The 20951-nt window shown below is 32.9% G+C and overlaps 2 protein-coding genes across 2 annotated transcripts in view; one reads left to right on the top strand and one right to left on the bottom strand.

Moving 5' to 3' along the window:
• Positions 1-233: 233 nt before the first annotated feature.
• On the bottom strand, positions 234-6692 carry spg21 (SPG21 abhydrolase domain containing, maspardin). Its single transcript, XM_073837394.1, has 9 exons — positions 6597-6692; positions 6121-6185; positions 4985-5146; positions 4749-4829; positions 4514-4659; positions 4324-4432; positions 2955-3062; positions 2246-2386; positions 234-943 (listed from the first exon to the last, which is right to left on the bottom strand). The coding sequence occupies exons 2-9, from the start codon at positions 6181-6183 to the stop codon at positions 824-826; spliced, it is 930 nt and encodes a 309-aa protein (XP_073693495.1). The 5' UTR covers positions 6184-6185; positions 6597-6692; the 3' UTR covers positions 234-823.
• Positions 6693-8946: 2254 nt separating this feature from the next.
• clpxa (caseinolytic mitochondrial matrix peptidase chaperone subunit Xa) overlaps positions 8947-20951 on the top strand; it is a 16223-nt gene continuing 4218 nt past the window's right edge. The window contains exons 1-10 of the mRNA XM_073836436.1: positions 8947-9291; positions 9843-9994; positions 10149-10266; positions 11972-12126; positions 12207-12369; positions 14159-14200; positions 15989-16165; positions 18873-19037; positions 19125-19213; positions 20073-20237. Of these exons, the coding sequence (XP_073692537.1) occupies positions 9237-9291; positions 9843-9994; positions 10149-10266; positions 11972-12126; positions 12207-12369; positions 14159-14200; positions 15989-16165; positions 18873-19037; positions 19125-19213; positions 20073-20237 (1281 nt within the window). The 5' untranslated portion in view covers positions 8947-9236. The remainder of the gene's footprint in view (positions 9292-9842; positions 9995-10148; positions 10267-11971; positions 12127-12206; positions 12370-14158; positions 14201-15988; positions 16166-18872; positions 19038-19124; positions 19214-20072; positions 20238-20951) is intronic.

Here is a 20951-nt window from a genome sequence, read left to right as displayed (position 1 = left end):
TTATTGTGATGTTTTTATCAGCTGTTTTGACTCTCATTCTGACTGCAGAGGATCCATTGGTGAACAAATGGTAAATTGCTACAGTCCAAATCTGTTCTGAAGAAGAAACAAACTCATCTTCATCTTGAGCCTGGGGGTGAGTAAATTTGCAGCAAATTGTACTTTTCCTAAATATATAATTACATAGTTGTGATTTAAAATAGTTGTAAATCTATAATAATCATCAATACCTGTCTTTTGCAGTTACACAGCTTTATTTAAGCAAATAATGATACTTTTTGATTTGTTTCCAAATCAAGGACTCCTGATAGGTCATTTAGAAAAGGTAAGAGATTTGTACAATCTGATGTTGAACTGAGTTTCATTTTATATCAGTGCATGACTCCAACAAACAACAGATATAATGACGTTGACAACATTCATACAAACAAACCAAACACATAACAAAAAAAATATATATAACACCAAAGTACAAAGGGCAGAAAATTAAGTTCAAGGAGTAAAAAGTGCTAAACTGAACAAAGACGTGCGTGTTATATTGTGTAAGGCAACCGGGTCAAAATATGGCATTCTATGAAAACTAACCATGTACTCAATTTCACTTATTTACAATTCATAATACTTATCAAAATATTGTATATTTTCCATAAAGTAAAAATAGGCTCTTTAAAGTCCATTCACATTTAACTGAGTTTAAGGTCATAGAAAAACAGAATACGGACACGTGCCCTCTGAATGTCATGTAGCTGAAACGAGTTCAATTCAGCTCCCGATTCATCTTGTAAGCATTCAGAGGATGTTTGTATGAAGCCTGTTGGTCTCTCTACGATTCGTCGTCGCTGTGGTCGCTCAGATTTGTCCTCTGCACTTCCAGCTCCTCTGCGCTGATCATCTCTGGACTGATAGCGGCGTACCGTGTCCCATGAAACTGACGTAGATGTATCTACAGAGTAAACATTGGAAATTAAACCCCTTAAATCAGAACAAAATTACATATACGTGACCCTGGACCACAAAACCAGTCTTAAGTCGCTGGGGTATATTTGTAGCAATAGCCAAAAATACATTGCATGGGTCAAAATTTTTGATTTTTCTTTTATGCCAAAAATCATTAAGAAAAGTTCATGTTCCATGAAGATTTTTTGTAAAATTCCTTCTGTAAACATATCAAAATGTAATTTTTGATTTGTAAAATGCATTGTTAAGAACCTAATTTGGACAACTTTAAAGGTGATTTTCTCAGTCTTTTTGATTTTTTTTGCATCCTCAGATTTCTGATTTCAAATAGATGTATCTCAGCCAAATATTGTCCTATTCTAACAAACCATACATCAATAGAAAGCTTATTTATTGAGCTTTCATATGATGTATAAATCTCAGTTTTGTCAAATTTAAACTTATGACTGGTTTTGTGGTCCAGGGTCACATATGACCCTGGACCAGCAAAACCCGTCTTAAGTAGCATGGGTATATTTGTAGAAATAGCCAAACATACATAGTATGGGTCAAAATTATTACATTATACAAGTAAAGATCATGTTCCATAAAGATATTTTGAACATTTTCTACTGTAAATATATCAAAACTTAATTTTTGATTAGTAATATGCATTGCTAAGAACTTAATTTGGACAACTTTAAAAGCGATTTTCTCAATATTTAGATTTTTTTGCGCCCTCAGATTCCAGATTTTCAATAGTTGTATCTCGGCCAAATATTGTCCTATCCTAACAAAACATACATCGATGGAAAGCTTATTTATTCAACTTTTAGATGTATATATCCAGAGTAACATATTATTTTTATAAATATTAACTGAAAATATCAAGCTTTAGTATTATAAATTGGTCCTAATGTCTTTAAAACAGTCATTAAAACATCCAAAATTCATTAACTTCTGCAATCAAATCATTGAGCTGTAAGTTTGTGAATTTGAGAAGGAATCACTTAGACCAGTTTTCTTAATAGATCAAACAAACAATTTGTTCAAAAACTGACTATTTAAGCAAAAAATATATATATATATATAAATCACTCAGTTTCTCACAAAATTATCGTATGGCTAAGATTTGGAAAGTCTATTTTTAAAAGGGGTTTTGTTTCTTTATTGAAGTTTCAAAGCTTCAGATTACTTCACACTTCAGATTTTCTTCACACATTTTCCACAGTCATTTTGGGGTTGAAACAATGTGAGGGTGAGTAAATAATGACAAAATGAAAATTTTTAGTTGAAACTGTGGACTCACTTGTATGTACAGGTTAACTTCTGCACTTCTGCACAGATATGGGAAGTTTCCACCTGTTTTGAGGTGAGCTCTTCTAGCGTTGGGGTACAGCTTATACATTTCTTCCTTTGCCTCATGCGACAGGGCACTCTGATCAAAAACCTGAGTGACAAAGAAGGGCAAAATATTTTAAAATGCTACACTTTAACATCATATTTCCTTTTGTGCTGATTTGCTGCTCAAGAAACATTTCTATTATTGTCAATTTTTGCTGCTTGATATATGTGTGGAAATTGATACAAAAGATTTTTTGATTTAAAAAGTACAACTTTTTTACAGCAAGGGTGCAATAAATTGATCAAGTATCCTGGGGGAAAAAATTTACTAGTTTTTACAAAGCGGCAAAAACTGTTTTTAACACTGATTATAATACGTACCATCAGCAATAATTGAGCACCAGCAAATCAATATACAAGTATGGTTTCTAAAGGTTCATGTGACACTGAAGACTGGAGTAATGATGAAAATTCAGCTTTGATCACAGGAATAAATTGCATTTTAATATTCATTTAAATAAAAAATACAACATTCACAATATTACTGTTTTTGCAGTACTTTTGATTAAATACATTCAGACTTGGTCTTTGTAAGAGACTTCTTTCAAAAACAATAAAAAAAATGTTTTTAATTATTTCAAATTTTCGACTGGTAGTGTATAAAGCAGACCTACATCCATTATGGTAACGGCAATATCCTTTATCTTGTGAGGCTCCACGTAGGAGTTTTGGCAGTTCAGCGTGAGTCGAGAAGCCAGTTCACTCTGGTTCAGGCTTTCCAGCTGAAGCACAAACAAACAGAGCCCGCTTTGTTGATAAATGAGCAACGAGTGAGAAAAATGTATCTTTGCACATCACCACATTAATCTAGAATAAGCACTGAATGTGCTGTGACTTATGTGCAGGTTTTTTTACTTTTCACTTTACATAATTTCAGCACAATGAAAGTTGTAGCATAATTACACATTCACAGAAACTTTTTCATGTTTTATATTAAATGTCCCCAAGGCAACAAATTGAGTTAAATGCTCTGAATGTCCACTGCCAGTCAAAAGTTTTTGGACAGTAAGATTTTGAATGTTTTTTTTTTTAAGAAGTCTCCTCTGCTCACCAAGCCTGCATTTATTTGATCCAAAGTACAAAAAAAACAGTCCAATTTTGGAATATTTTTGTTATTTAAAACAACCGTTTAATATTTGAATATATTTTAAAATGTAATTTATTTGTGATTTCAAACTAAATTTTTAGCATCATTACTCCAGTCACATGATCCTTCAGAAATCATTATTATATTCTGGTTATATTCTGATTTGCTGGTTAAAAACATTTATTATTATTATATTATTATTTTTTCAGCCTTCTTTGATGAATAGAAAGTTCAGCAGAACAGCATTTATCTGAAATAGAAATCTTTTGTAACATTATAAATGTCTTTATCATCACTTTTGATCAATTTAAAGCATCTTAGCTAAATAAAAGTATTCATTTCTATAATTTCTTTCCCCCAAAAAATAAAAGTTATACTTATACTGACTCCAAGCTTTTGAATGGTATAGTCTATGGTGCATAATGTTATAAAAGCTTTTTTTTTTTTTTCAGATAAATGCTGATCTTTGGATCTTTCTATTCATCAAAGAATAATGAAAAAAAAAAAATGTACTCCCCGTTTAAAAAATTGATAATAATAATAAATGTTTCTTTAACAGCAAATTAGCATATTAGAATGATTTCTGAAGGATCATGTGACACTGAAGACTGGAGTAATGATGCTGAAAATGTAGCTTTGATCACAGGAATAAATTACATTTTAAAATGTATATAAAAAGTTAAAAACTGTGTACTTTGGACAAATAAATGCAGGCTTAGTGAGCAGAAGAGACTTCTTTAAAAAAACAAAAAATCTTACTGCTAAAAACTTTGGACTAGTAGTGTATTTTGATTTGTAATCATTTTTCTAGAGGTGGGTCACATTTTAAAAATCACACTTAATTGCACTAATTATATCATAAACACTGTAACAGTCTGCATAGAAAAAGTACTCACTCTGTCAACCATAAAGTCAATTGCATCTGCCATTTTTGGGTCCACGGGTCCTTTGGCAAAGTTACCAAGCACAATCTTTTTGAGCATGAAAGCAGGCATCAACCAGAAACTAGAAGAGAAATTATACATGAGACAAATCCAAAATGATGGAGACATTACCACTGCAAATGTATCCATTATAAGTGTCTACCTGTTTGCTGTCCATGTCTGGTTGAAGATCGATGTGTCGCTAAATGAGTTGCACAGGATCAGAGAATGAACTCTGGGAGATTTATGCGTGACTTCAGCAAATTTTTGAGCTAGGAATCCACCCAGAGAGGCGCCAAACAAATGCACCTGCACAGAGAACGAGAGAGAACAAAAAACAGGTTGTGAAAGAAACTCATTTTTCATCTGTTATACATACAACAATCAATATACCGTACCTTGTCCAGTTGTAAGTGGTCTAAAAGCTTCCTAAATCCGTCACAAAATTCCAGCAGATCCCAATAGACTGGATACTGGAGCTGCACAGAATAAACCAAAAATACAGCAATGTCAGAAGCGAAGAAATAGGATGTTAATTATGTAAAATGCCATTTTTGAAATGGAAAGCAACAGAATAAAGCTTTTAATTGTTAAAATGAGCAGGTCTTTCCGTAGCTGATGTGTGAAAACATACGGATATGACGCGGTAGCCCCATCCGGAGAGAGCCAGAACCTGCTGGAAGAAAACTTCTGCTGTGCCGCTCACAGGTGGGAGGAAGATGATGGGGCATCTGATGTTTTTTGGCCCGGCGTCATACAACGACCAGACTTTACTGTCGTCATCATCCACGATTATCTAAAGAAGATGCACAGGCAAGAAGTCTTACAGCATCAGCATCACATAACACATTTATTATTCGAATTTACATTTACATCAGTTCTATTTTATTTAATTCCACTTTTCTACATGACAATCAACAATGACAAATGTAAATTCAAATATATATACACCAGTCAAAAGTTTTTGAACTAAGATTTTTATTATTTAAAAAAAAATGCTCTTCTGCTCACTAAGTTTGCATTTATTTAATCCAAAATACAGCAAAAGCAGTAATATTGTGTAATATTTTTACTTTTAAAATAACTGTTTTCTATTTTAAAATGTATTTTTTTATAATGATTTTCACCATCATCACTCTAGTCTTGAGTGTCACATGATTCTTCAGAAATCATTCTAATATGCTGATTTGCTGTTCAAGAAACATTAGCATTATTATCATTACAATTGATATTTAAAACAGTTGAGTTTTCAGGATTCTTTGATGAGTAGAATGATCCAAAAATCATCATTTATCTGAAATAAAAAGATTTTGTAGCATTATACACTATACCATTGAAAAGCTTAGAGTCAGTATAATTTTTTTATGGAAGTTTTTAAGGAAGTTATCGAAATTATTTAGCATGGATGCTTTAAATTAATCAAAAGTGATGATTAAGACATTTATGATACTTTTTTAAAATAAATACAGTTCTTATGAACTTTCCATACATCAAAGAAACCTGAAAAACTAACTTGGCTGTTTTTAACATAATAATAAATGTTTTTTTTAGCAGCAAATCAGAACAATAGAATGATTTAATGATGCTAAAAATGCAGCTTTGATCACAGGAATAAATTACATTTTAAAATATATTCAAATAGAAAACAGTTACTTTAAATAGTAAAAATATTTCAAAATTTTACTGTTTTTTTCTGTACTTTTGATCAAATAAATACAGGCTTGGTGAGCAGAAGAGACTTTTTTTAAAGATAGATATTTGGATACTTACTCTTTTCAGAGGTACGGTGCTTCTGAACCAGTTGTAGTCAGGAGATACTCTTATCTCCTCCATTGCTGAAATGCAAATGAAATGTCAGGTTAAATACGTGTATGTTTTACAGAATAACTGGCACGATCATCTCAATGCTTGCAATTTAGTTGAAAAGAAAAGGTACCATGTCATTGATTTTACACCGCCTTCATGTGTTTCACCATAGAAAAAGCATGTGACTAGAGTACGAAATGATCTTGTGAGTAAATGCGAGAGGCGAACACACATACACACTTCCTGCAGTTACATCAAAGTATACAATTGATAATCGTTTACATAAATAAAACGCGGAAACAAGATTGTTTTAGATGCTCAAAAACACATTGCCTCTACAAAACTGCCGTTTGTATACGCTTGACAACAACGTAAACAGGGAGACCATTTCAAACGATAGATGAGTAAATATTACCGTTATGATGTATGAAATAAATCACCTTTTATTGACTTTCATCCACAGATTTGAAAAAACATTGTAGCCTTTAGCTGAATCACATGACAGGAGCTTCCGCAGCCAACAAACGATTGATCGCACACGATCATACCAGCCAATCAGGAGCCGCAAACTACGCGCATGCGCTATGAGGGATAAAGGGCGCTATTAAAGGAACAGTTACCTCAAAAAAAAAAAAAAAAAAAAAAGAAAACGACTCGCACTCATGTTGTTCCAAACCGGTATGACTTTCTTTCTTCTATGGATTAAAAAAGGAAAAGGGTGACAGAATAATAGTTTTGGTCACAGTTCTTTTTTTAGGCTCATTATAAACAAACAAACAAAAAACATTTAATATTCATAGCTCCTTCAAACTTTCTGTTAATAACATTTTACATAACTTATACACTGTGTGCAATATTGTGGTCATATTTTTTTTTCCAAGCACATTTGACCAATTCCAAACCACATTAATCTTAATAACTACTATTCATTTTGTATTTAATTAATTATAAGTGATATATAATTGTCCATGAAGACTGGAAGTGAAAAAAATCCTTATATTCAGGTGTGCAGAATTATTAGGCACATTTTCTTTTACAGATAAAATAAGCCAAAAAAGAGATTTACCTTAGACTGAAAAGTCAAAAACTATTAAATGCCCATGAGAAGGATGAAATATAATGCAATACTGAAATTTGCAAAGTTAAGGCATGACCACCAGACGGAAAAACGCTCGTTGCGTCTGCATTGTCAGAAAAAACAGGTGGAGGAGAAAAGATGCATGGTAATTGCACGAAAAATAAGAATTAATGTTAAGAATGAGATATGAAACCATCAGGAACCATTTAGTCTCCAGCGCCACCGTTTTCCAGAACGGCAACCTGCCTTGAGTCTCCAGAAGTGCTATGTGTCAGGCTCTCAAAGACATTGCTTGGGTAAACAATCCTAAAAAAATGACCCTCAGTTAATAAGAATAACATTCTAAAGTGTTGTCAAATACATGGAGATTGTTTTTTATAGGCTTTATACAGATGAGCTGAGAGTGGCTCTTGAAGGACCAGCCCCACTTCCTCTTACAGCACTCTTTCAAAAGTATATTTTCCAGAATCTGGCAGTAAGTTTTAAGAGTTCATTTTGGTCCATCTCTGTAAGACAGTCATTTCAGGATAGGAAAGCTGAAAAACTGAAGTCCCAAAACTTACTGCCAGATTCTGGAGGATAAACTTGAAAGAGTGCTACAAGAGGATGTGGTGTGGTCCTTCAAGAACCACTCTCAACTCATCTGTCTATAAAGCCTATAAAAAACAGATAGATAGATAAACAGATAGACAGATCGATATTATAATGATAGATACTATAACGATAAACAGATAGATAGATAGATATTATAATGGTAGATAGATACATAGATCGATATTATAATGATAGATATAATGATAGATACTATAACGATAGATAGATAGATAAACCGATAGATAGATAAACCGATAGATAGATAGATAGATAGATAGATAGATAGATAGATAGATAGATAGATAGATAGATAGATAGATAGATAGATAGATAGATAGATAGATAGATAGATATTATAATGGTAGATAGATACATAGATCGATATTATAATGATAGATATAATGATAGATACTATAACGATAGATAGATAGATAAACCGATAGATAGATAAACCGATAGATAGATAGATAAACCGATAGATAGATAGATAGATAGATAGATAGATATTATAATGGTAGATAGATACATAGATCGATATTATAATGATAGATATAATGATAGATACTATAACGATAGATAGATAGATAGATAGATAGATAGATAGATAGATAGATAGATAGATAGATAAACCGATAGATAAACCGATAGATAGATAGATAGATAGATAGATAGATAGATAGATAGATAGATAGATAGATAGATATTATAATGATAGATAGATAGATAGATAGATAGATAGATCTTATAAGTATCAGGACAGTTGTTTATTGCTGCTGTGTGTGTGTGTGTGTGTGTGTGTGTGTGTGTGTGTGTGTGTGTGTGTGTGTGTGTGTGTGTGTGTGTGTGTGTGTGTGTGTGTGTGTGTGTGTGTGTGTGTGTGTGTGTGTGTGTGTGTGTGTCTAGTGATATAAGTGAGAAGTGTGTATTAGACAGGTGCAGTGTCGTAGATGAGGTGTTGGACTTTCTATTTTGTTTCCGCTCATTGCTAAGAATTGATTTCACTCACTGGCTTTAGTGATTTATTGATTCATTTGATTCACTAAATTGATTCAGTTACGCAAGCAAGGATTCGAATCTTTGAAGATTGATTCGCTGGCTCAGATGATTCTCGGTCAGAGTGATTCAGTTACTCAAGAGAGTGTCATCGGTTGTTTACTCTTATCACAGTGTCTAGTTCAGACAGCGGTGTGTGTTTAGTTCAGCTGCGTATAGCAGCTCCCAAACTAACGTATTTCGTATATTAATGTGATTGATTCTTATTTATTTCACAGATTCGGTTTAAGTAATTTATTATTGTCGGGCCTGTTTTGAATGGCTTTCAGTGCGTTAGCTCTCAGCTAGCGCTAACCTTCAGCGCTTTTCAAATTCAAGCGATTCACTTCGTCAAAAAACACAACAACACTCAAACATGTCGTGTACATGTGCTTCAGCAGCGAGAAAACTCATAAATTCCGCTCATAAAGGTAAGAAGAAAGTCATGTTTTTAAAAATATTGATGTCTGTTTGTTTCTTAGCCTAGTTACTTTGGCTAGCACTGCTGCTAGTGCGCTAACAATATATAAACAAACCATAATGATTTACACTTCTTTTAAAATATATATAATCAGCCTTCATTTAGAAATCGTATAAATGTATTTTTAATGCTTTTAAAAGTTAAAAGTCTATCTATTGCAAAATTTGTGCATTGTTTATATAATCAGATTACTTATTAAAACAATAAACTACGGCTCATTTAGTTGAATGTACGTCATTAGTTAGTTTAATCCTGTGATTATTTCAAATCTCTTTTAAGATACATAATAAGAAAAAACTGTATTAGTCAATACTCCTGTAGTCTGATTGGAAACATTTGTTATATTTATTTGATTGAATATCTGTTCTAGTAAAGTGGGATTTTTGTTGCCAATTTCCTGTAGAGGCACTTCAGACAATATGACTTTATAGCTGTCATCAGATTATTGTTATTTTAAGTGAATTTCCTCCTGAAGCTGTTATGTTTGTGTTTGTGACACAGGAATATCCGGCTCCAGAGTCCAGTTGCTGTCACTGAGCCGCCTGGGGACTCGTGAGGTTCGGCTGGCACGCCGTATCCCCGTGAGGTCGTTCTCAGAGACCACTGTGTATTTTGCTTCAAAAGATGGGATGAAAGATGGAGATGGTGGAAAGGTAAAATGACAGAGATGTGGCGTAACTTGTCATACACTCATTATTCTCTGACAACAAGGGTCTGAAAAGGAAATAATAATTTTGCTGATGTCATTCAACCTCTTCCTGGAAATAGTTTTTTTGTGTTTTTTTTTTATCTTGTTTTCCTTTTAAGAAATCTGTTGGTGAAGGAAGTGGAAAAAGAACCAGCTCTAATAATTCCGGCAAAGGAGGAAGTCAGCTGAGGTGCCCCAAATGTGGAGATCCTTGCACACATGTAGAAACATTTGTTTGTGAGTACTTGATTTTCATTTTGTATTTTTATTTTATAAATTTTTCGTGTATTATCTGTCTGCTGTGTGTATGACTGGATTACTCAATGTGTTCACTTTTTTTTGTAATACTGATCTTGTTTCTAAAGCGTTACGGTTTCTTTTGGCCTTGTGCATGTTTAAGTAGGCCAGAGTGTTTGCTGAACTAACTGTTCAATGCTAAAAATAAACCATACACAACAAGTTGCTTTTTCGTCTTCTGGTGCTTTAATTAGTAACATGGTTTAAAAGTTACTTAGTTTAAAGTAAAAAAAAAATGAGATTGTGATTTAAATTTCACTTTATTTATCACTTTCTTGCTTTAATTAAATTTAATTATGTTTCTAGGCTTTCTTTCAAATCTTTCGGTTTGCTGTGCTTGTTTGTAGGCATGCATAATAATAATATTATATATATAATATATATTTCAGGGAATGCAATATACATAAATATCTTGAATAATTTCACAGTTGTACTGTAAAATACGGTAAAATATGAAACATTTCTGCTGTAGTATTTCACTGTAAAATAAATTGTATTGAAATTAAGTTATAATTACATTATTATTTTTAATATATATATATATATTTTATTTTTTTATTTGTACATACACTACCAGTCAAAAGTTTTGGGCAGTAAGATTTGTAATGTTTAAAGAAGTCTCCTCTGCTCACCAAGCCTGCATTTATTTAATCTAAAGTACAGCAAAACAGTACAATCTTAAACTATTTTTTACTATTTAAAATAACAGTTTTCTATTTGAATATATTTTAAAATGTAATTTATTACAGTGATTTCAAAGCTGAAATCCATTGACCCTTCAGAAATCATTCTAATATTCTGATTTGCTCAAAAAACCTTTATTATTATTATTATTATTATTATTATTACTATGTTGAAAAAAAGCTGAGTAGAATTTTTCAGGTCTCTTTGATAAATAGAAAGAAGAGCATTTATCTGAAATAGAAATCTTAAACATTATCAATGTCTTTACCAACACTTCTAATCAATTTATAGCATCCTTGCTAAATAAAGATATTCATTTCTATCATTTCTTTTCCAAAAAAGCCCAAAAATTATACTTTTTATTTCAGATAAATTCTGATCTTTGGATTTTTCTATTCATCAAAGAATTAACTAAACTATTTTAAGTAAATTTTAATATTGAGGATAATAGTAATAATAATAATAAATGTTTCTTGAACAGCAAATCAGCATATTAGAATGATTTCTGAAGTAATGATGCTGAAAATTCAGCTCTGATCACAGGAATAAATTACATTTTTAAATATATTCAAATAGAAAGCAGTTATTTTAAAAAGTAAAATATTTCACAATTTTACTGCTGTTGCTGTATTTTGGTGAGCAGAAGAGACTTTAAAAAACATAAAATCTTACTGTTCAAAAACTTTTGATGGTAGTTTAATTACTGTATAACTGTGAAATTACAATTTTAATATAAGATTATTTGTGCATATTGTGTTCCCAAACTAGCTGTTTTTAAGACACTGAAAACACTGGATCATGAGCTGCTTAAGTGCCGCATTTCACTCTGAAACACATAGCACATATATTTAATTAAACAACAGCCTTTGCAATTTAAGAATCTCACTAAGCAATGTCGCGATTATGGTTTTTATTCACTTAATCATGCAACCCTGAGTAAGATGTTATTTCTCTTTTGCAGCATCAACTCGATTTGTGAAATGTGAAAAATGCCACCACTTTTTTGTGGTGCTTTCAGAAACTGACACTAAGAAGAGTTTGAGTAAAGACCCAGAGTCTGCAGCAGAAGCTGTCAAATTGGCTTTCCAGCAGAAACCTCCTCCACCACCTAAAAAGGTACATAATTGTTTAACTTAGAGATTTTAAAGCAGTGTAACACATTACTATAAGGTTAGCTGATTTTTGTTTTATTGCAGATCTATGCTTATCTTGATAAGTATGTTGTGGGTCAGGATCATGCTAAGAAGGTTCTTGCAGTGGCCGTGTACAATCATTATAAACGCATCTACAACAACATGCCGGCAGGCTCCAGGCAGCAGCAGGTGGAGGTGGAGAAACAGGCCTCCCTCACTCCTCGAGGTTTGTACTGCAGAGCGTGTGTATGTGTGTCGAACACACATAGAAGGTAGGAACAGGTGGTTTTCGCTAAACAGTTCTTATGTAAGAGACTCATAGCCATTAGGAAATGAATCTGTAACGGGATACAGATTATACTTGATGTAATCAGAAAGACAGGTTTCATTGTCCGCTGTAAGCATAAAATAGAGAAGTGACACAGATTGTTGTGCTTTAAAGATTAAAATAAAAATAGATTCAACTTTAAAAAAAATAATTTAAATTTGTTCATTACGTATCCTTTACATATCAAAGTATTCATATTTATTAAAGTTTGTTCCAATTCTTTCTAAACATGAGCTATATTAGTATGATGATTGCTATCATTGCTAAGAGAATAATATCAAATCCCACTTTTAAAGAATATTTCACCCAATAATAGAAATGAGATGAGAATGTACTCACATGCCATCCAAAATAAAGATGAAGTTTCTTCATCAGAACAGATTTGGAGAAATTTTGCATTACATCACTTGCTCACCAATGGATCCTCTGCAGTGAATGGGTGCCGTCAGAATGTGAGTCCAAACAGCTGTTTTTGATCCACATCACTCCAGTCCATCATTTAATGTGTTGTGAAGTAAAAAGCTGCTTGTTTATAAGAAACAAATCCATCATAAAGATGTTTATAACGTCACACTGTCTAAAAAAACATTATTATGGATTATGGACTTTGAATTTGGCCAAAAAACTGCTTTAAAGTTTGAAACGCCTTAAAGGAGTAGTTCACTTTCAGAACAAAAATTTACAGACAATGTACTCACCCTCTTGACATCCAAGATGTTTATGTTTTTCTTTCTTCAGTCGTAAAGAAATGATGTTATTTGAGGAAAACATTTCAGTATTTCCCTTCATATAATGGACTTCTATGGTGCCCTGAGTTTGAACTTCCAAAATGCAGTTTAAACGCAGCTTCAAAGTGCTCTAAATGATCCCAGCCCAGGAAGAAGGTTCTTATCTAGCGAAACGGTTGGTTATTTTCTAGAAACATTCTAAAGACCCTTACTTCCTCGGCTGTGATCATTTAGAGCCATTTGAAACTGCTTTTTGGAAGTGCACCACAAAAGTCCATTATATGGAGTGAAATTCTGCAATATTTTCCTCAAAAAACATGATTTCCTTACGACTGAAGAAAGAAAGACATGAACATCTTGGATGACAAGGGGGTGAGTACATTATCTGTAAATTTTTGTTCTGAAAGGATAGATTTGTTTATTACAGACACTCCACTTTTCACTTCATAAGATGTTAATTGATGGACTGGAGTGCTGTGGATTATTGTAATGTTTTTATTAGCTGTTTGGACTCTCATTCTGACGGCACACGTTCACTACAGAGGGTCCATTGGTGAGCAAATGATGAAATGCTGAATTTTTCTAAATCTGTTACGATGAAGACACAAACTCATCTACATCTTGGATGGCATAAGGGTGAGTAAGTTTTCCTTTTGGTGTTAACTTTTCCTTTAAGTGGCCTTTTGAAAGTTATTTTGGTTGTGTCATGTTTGAAGTAAAGGACTAGCCCTCCATGATCGGTTTCCATCGTGCACCTTCTTAATTCCCTTCTAATTTCCTCTTTTTTAGAAGCGAGTATAACCTCCATTGTGACTCTATCCATTAGTAAATAATCCAGGAGCAGCGTTTGATGAAATCTGTCATCTTTTGTCATTTGGCATTTGTACAATTCAATTCATTTTGCTAAATAAGGTCAAGGTTTTTTGTTCTTCGTCATAACTGTCCTCCTTTCTCTGTAGAGCTAGAGCTAAGACGACGGGAGGATGAATACAGGTTTACAAGTAAGTCTATGTCAGCACCCATGAGCTGTATTATTGTCTATATGTTTCATTTAAACCATTTACTTTTTCTAAATAAATCTGTTCTGTCTTGTTTTCCGTTTGCTTTAATTTTTGTTGGGTGTTGTACAAATGCCAAAAAACATGTTGTTGGTTTTCTACATTTCCTTTCTCATTGTTTTTCATTGTATATAACATTGTTTCCATGTGTTATATAAATGCATGATTACATAAGTGACATTGCATGAGGGAGAGTGTCCCAGTGACCTTATTTAACTGCTGGCTCATGTGTCACTTTTATCATATGCAGCTTTCAGAGGTTCTTGCCATAGGAAATCCCTGTAAATCCTGTCAATAGAGCAGCTGTGCACACTAAGCAATTTGACCTTACCAGTTAACACTGCAGGGTGCAACTCATCTTTACTGAGGAAGAGAAAGCACTGTTAGGTGCTGTCATTATCTGTGTTGGTTGAATATTATTTATACACTGCTAAATAACCATATTTATGAATTGAGCTTTTATTTTTGTATTTTCAGTTTTTCATTTAATTATATTTTTAGCAATTGTATTCATTTAGCTTTATAATATTTCTATTCTGCTTTTTTATTTTAGTATTACACATTTTAGTACTTCAACTTACTAATTGGTTTTCATCTATTATTTATATTTTCATTTATTTTAGCTTTGTCAATTAATGATTGACTAAATATACACTACCAGTCAAAAGTTTTTGAACAGTAAAACTTTTAATGTAAGAAGTCTCTTCTGCTCACCAAGCCTGCATTTCTTTGAAGTATGCAAAATACAGCAAAAACAGTCAAATTTTGAAATATTTTAAACATTTAAAATATTAAAATCCTTCCTTTTTGTTGCTCAAAAACATTTTTTTTTCAGATAAATGCAGATCTTTGAATGTCTCTATTTATCAAAGAATGCTTTAAATATTGATAGTAATAATAATAATACTAGAAAATGTTTCTTTTAGCAGCAAATCAGCATATTAGGATGATTTCTGAAGGATCATGTGACTAAAGACTGGAGTAATGATGCTGAAAACTCAGCTTTGCTCACAGGAATAAATTACATTTTTATATATGTTAAAATAGAAAACCGTTATTTTAAATAGGAAAAATATAACTTTTTTTTCCCTTTTCTTTAGATCAAAATATGCTAGTTTTGTGAGCAGAATAGACTTAACTTTAAAAGCTTTTGACTGGTAGTGTGTAGAGTTTTATAACAAATGTTAATCTGAAATAGCATCATATGTGGGATGTTGTCAGTAAAAACAAATAATAATTTCGACTCATCCCTTAGTTTGATTATTGTGATAAAGTTGCCTGCTAATTTTGCCTGTGCAAATTTAAATCAGATTTATCTTAATACACATCTTTGATTCAAACAGTTGATTTAACAAAATTTGAGCTTTGAATGTTTTGATTCAGACTGTTTTAAACGTCTTGCCTTTCGCTTACAAAAGACTGCCATTGTAAGTTCATTATTTTAAACAAGTTGAGTAAGATATCAAAATTGTTTGTGGTATTGACAGTATTTCACTGAAAAGGTCAGGAACCTGTTTTAAACCTGGATCACTTCCTTTTAAAATCTTATGTAAACAGGACTAATTAAATAATACATAACAATGCTTGTTAAAAAAGAGATTTTCAGAGCACTAAATCATTATACATAATGAAGATTTCTTAAAAGTTACGAGTCATTTGTGAATGGCCTAATCTTCAAAAAGGTATTGCTTTTTATGTTTTGCTTTTGCTGCTGTTGTGTAATTTGTCCAGAGCTGCTGCAGATCGCAGGGATCAGTCCTCATGGAAACGCTCTGGGTGCCTCCATGCAGCAGCAGCTAAACCAGCAAGCACCTCCAGAGAAGAGAGGAGGAGAAGTACTGGACTCCACACACACCGACATTAAACTGGAGAAGAGCAACATAGTGCTGCTGGGCCCCACCGGCTCAGGTGAGACACAAACACTCTTTCAGTGCTTTGTCTAGTTTGACAGTTGTTCTGTAAATTGGGGTCAGTAATATTTTTTTAAAGGTAACCCCAGGTATTAAGACTTGTGTGGTTTATTATAACATAAATGATGTCTCTTACTGAAATATGTAGTTAAAACCCCATGAGAGGTATGCGTTATTTTAAAAGATCCACATCATTTTATACTTTGGGGGGAATTTTGATGACGTGAAATGGTTGCACTTGGTGAGCTACTGGCGGTACCCATTGCTATATTTACAAACTCGGATAATAAAATACTCATTCGATGCCACATTGTGTGGCTTTTGGTTGTAATTTTCAGTCAAAGGGCAACAAGAGAAGCGATTTAAGTCTTCACTGCTTTCCTAGTGATAAGAAGAGGAGAAAAGTATGGGAAGATACCTGTGGATGAATAAAACTTTCCTTTTTGTAGACCACGGCTACTGAAAGGCTTACAAACTGCAGAGAAAAGAAACGCTAGATCAGGGTGCCTGTCTTAAAAAGTCTTAAATAACATTTTCCTAATAAAAGGCCTTAAAAAGACTTAAAATGTATTGAATTCAGATTCAGTAGGTCTTAAATATTTTTGGTCTTAAATTTTTTTCCAAGGGAACCATTTTGCTAAATATTCATATGATTGCAAGTGTAACATTTGATTTTAGTTCAGTAAACAAGTAGTTAGTCAAGTAGTTAAGTTACTTACATTTAAGATACAATATTTACTGTTTTGTTATGTTTCACCAATGAAAATAGTTCACAGCAGAGGTATAGCACATTCTTCAAGCAACACTTGCAGTGTTTTGTTATTGAATGATACAGCATTTTAAGTGAATCAACTGAATGAACAACTCAATAACCTACTCATTGACTTAGTTTAGTGTTTAAAGTATGTGCCCCCCCAACATTTCTTATTTGTATATTCATAAATGTATTTAATACATGAGTCTCATAACATTATTACAGTTGTAATTTGTTGATAAATTGTAAAAATGTCAAATAAATTTGACATTAAAGGTGATGCATACATTTAAAAAGTAAAATAAGTAGGCCTATATAAAGGTAAATGAAATATTAAAATTTAATATGTATATCATAGTATATTGTGTGTGTGTGTGTGTGTATATATATATATATATATAATTTTTTTTTATTTTATTTTATTTTTACATTAAACACATTAAATATTATATATGTATGTAAAATAATCTGTATTTCCATGACAGGTTTAGGTCTTGAATGTCATATAAGGTGGTATTAAAAAGGTCTTAAAAAGTCTTAAATTTCACTTGTTCATATCTATACAAACCCTGTAGATGCTATCTTGTCAGTATATAAACTTGCCAACACTTGTCTTAATGCTGTAACCACTGAAGGAGTTTCTCACTGTGGATTTCACTCGATGTCCAGTGGTGTTTAGACTCTGTGTGGGGAAAAAAACAATGGTACGGCATTTGGTTTAAGCCTACGCTTATATCCATCATCACCTGTAAGCTCTTTCAGTAGCTGTGGTCATTATATCAGTATTAATTTTCTGAGATGTGTTGCAGTAAAAATAGCACCAGTAGCTCATCGAGTGCAACCATTTTTTTCACATCATTGAAATAATGACGCCCCCATAGTTCAAAACATGTATAAAACTATGTGGATTTTTTACAATAATGTAAATCTTTCATGGGTTTTCTACTACGTATTTCAGTAGAGACATCATTTAAATTATATTAAGCCAAACAAGTCTTAAAACCTGGGGTTCCTTTTAAAGGGGTCATCAGATGCCCATTTTCCACAAGTTGATATGATTCTTTAGGGTCTTAATGAGAAGTCTATAACATACTTTGGTTAACATTTCTCAACGGTAGGGAAAAAAACACTCTTTTTACCTTGTCAAAATCAGCCCTTTTCAGAGCGAGCTATTCTATTGCATGTTCCTTTAAATGCTAATGAGCGCTGCTCGCCCCGCCCCTCTCTGCTGTGGGATTATGAGCCGTAATGATTAATTTAGCTGCGTTAAGCCCCGAAACTTGCGAACTGGATGCATTAAAAACCCTTATACTCACTTCTGCTGTGGGTGAAGCTGCATCACAAATGATTCGCACCAACATAGACGCATATGTAGATCGGAATCAGTGAAAAATGAAAGTAACGTTAATCCTCTGCATCTTAAGCGGCTCAGATGTTGGAAGTAAATGACGACTGCTATGTTTATTATTACATCCGACAACAGAACACCTCAATCACTCAATCAGAGACATTCTTGTCTTCCCCTGCACCTGAGTCGACACTGTGACGATCAAAGTCGGACTATTTCAGCTCGGTGAGGGCGGGTCTAAGGGAAAGCGCTCATGTCAATCAACTATTGTGAGAGCGGCCTTTGTTGGTGTGTTTTTACTCTGACAAGAAGCTGAGAATGACCTGATTTTAAAAAGGGGATGTTACTTTTAAAGATTAAAAAAATACCACTGGGTGGATTTTTATTGTTGTAGGGTGGTTGTGTAAACAAACTGCCAACACACATTAAATGTTCAAACAACATACACGTAAAAGTGAGTTTTGCATCCGATGACTCCTTTAAAAAAATCTTACCAACCCCAAACTTTTAAATGGTAATGTATTGAATAATAGCAGCCTAAAAGAATTGTCTTGAGTAAAGTGTTCTATGAACAACTAGAAACCTAACTAATCTGTACTACAGGGAAAACACTTCTGGCACAAACCCTGGCCAAATGCCTGGATGTTCCCTTTGCAATCTGTGACTGCACCACGCTCACTCAGGCAGGGTACGTGGGAGAGGACATAGAATCAGTCATCGCAAAACTACTGCAGGATGCCAACTATGTGATCGAGAAAGCACAACAAGGTATTGTTATGGGAGACTTTCTGTGACAGACCACATAGTCCAGGAGTTTGTTCAATTAAACTGATTTGGATGTTGAAATTGTTTCAGGTATCGTGTTTTTGGACGAAGTAGACAAGATAGGTAGCGTTCCTGGGATCCATCAGTTGAGAGACGTGGGAGGAGAGGGAGTGCAGCAGGTTGGTAATAATTAAAATAAACCAGATTCCCTTTCCTAGGTCACACACTTCAGAAATGTCACTGATACTCAGCTGAACTTTGCCCTAAATCGCAAGAATGCTCACATGGCTGTTAAAGATTAACTGAAACAGTGTGTTATTCTTGGAATTTCACTTCTGTATTTTTGTAATTCTTTAATCGCTCACAGTAACTTGTGATGTGCTCATTTCTGCAAAATGCTACGGAAACTTGCTTTTGCCACAGAATAAAAGACAAGTCACCTTTGTTTTTTTTAGTGCTTTATACAATACAGATTGTCTCAAAGCAGCTTTCCTGTGTTAAACAGGAAAATAGTGTGTTAATAATGCAAGATGACAATAGTAAACAGTCAATTTCTCAATTAAAGTTAGTTAATCGATTCAAAGTTAGTTTGTCTCTCAAATAATTTCTGCGCAAATAAGTTGACAATGTTGCCAAAACCAAAACAAATTCTGACTTTTGTTCTCACAATTTGCAAATCTCACAAATGACTTTCTCCCCTCAAAATTCTGAGTTAATGTCCTGTGATTAAGTGTTCCAATCAAATCATAATCAAATTTTTTCAATTCTAATTTTTTACTAATTGCAAGAAAAAAATCTGAATTGTGAGACAGACTGTATCAAAAATTGTGAGAAAAAATGTACTAAAAATCTGTGATAAAGATTTTTTTTCCATATTTTTTTTATCTTGTGGCTGAAACAAGCTTCCACAAAAAACTACTTTTACAAATCATTTTGTCAAAAATCTTAAAAACAGATTTAAGTCATACTCAAAATGGTGATGTCTTTGGTGCAAGGTTTTGTGGTAATGACTGACCTGAGTTGTTTTGTTTTTGAAAGGGTTTGCTGAAGCTACTGGAAGGCACTATTGTTAATGTTCCTGAGAAGAACACAAGGAAGCTGAGAGGTGAAACTGTCCAAGTTGACACCACCAACATCCTGTTTGTAGCATCTGGAGCGTTTAATGGCCTTGATCGTATCATCAGCAGAAGAAAGAATGAGAAGGTGGGTAACAGGATGTTTACATATAACAACAAAGTTTTATTCACACAATGGAATCAAAACCTTCTCGGTTAATTATTTTGAGAAATCTTAGGAAAATTAGGTATTTTGGAGACTGAAAATTTTAAAATGTAATTTATTCCTGTGATCAAAGCTAAATTTTCAGCATCATTACTCTTCATCATCAGTCTTCAGTGTTGAAGACAGTGTTGAAGTGCTGATTTGCTGTTCAAGAAACATTTTTTTTTTTATAAAAATTCATACTTTTATTTAGCAAGGATGCTTTAAATTGATCAGAAGTGATGATAAAGACATTTATAATCTTAGAACAGATTTCTATTTCAGATAAATGCTGTTCTTCTGAACTTTCTATTCATCAAAGAAGCCTGAAAAAAATCTATTTGTTATTATGCTGTTTCAACATAATAATAATAAATGTCTTTTGAGCAGCAAATCAGACTATTAGAATGATTTCTGAAGGATCATGTGACTGGAGTAATGATTCTAAAAATTCAGCTTTGAATTCACAGGGATAAATTACATTTTAAAATATATTCAAATAGAAAACAATTATTTTAAATAGTAAAAATATTTTAAAATTGGACTATTTTTGCTGTATTTTGAAACAAAAAAAATGCAGGTTTGGTGAACATAAAAAAATCTTACTGTTTAAAAACTTTTGACTGGTAGTATAACTATTACCTTCATATTCTATAT

This window comes from Garra rufa, chromosome 3 (genome assembly GCF_049309525.1).
Source record: "Garra rufa chromosome 3, GarRuf1.0, whole genome shotgun sequence".
Classification (NCBI taxonomy): Eukaryota; Metazoa; Chordata; class Actinopteri; order Cypriniformes; family Cyprinidae; genus Garra; species Garra rufa.
The sequence above is the reverse complement of the archived record's forward strand: the minus strand, read 5'-3'. Positions and strand labels throughout refer to the sequence as shown.

Bases quoted from the DNA above. Each gene is read 5' to 3' on its own strand.
- spg21 (XM_073837394.1), bottom strand. From the start codon at position 6,183: ATGGAGGAGATAAGAGTATCTCCTGACTACAACTGGTTCAGAAGCACC. The intron at 4,830-4,984 runs GTATGTTTTCAC...TATTCTGTGCAG, and splicing joins GGGGCTACCGCGTCATATCC to CTCCAGTATCCAGTCTATTG. The intron at 4,433-4,513 runs GTAGACACTTAT...TTTCTCTTCTAG, and splicing joins CAGACATGGACAGCAAACAG to TTTCTGGTTGATGCCTGCTT.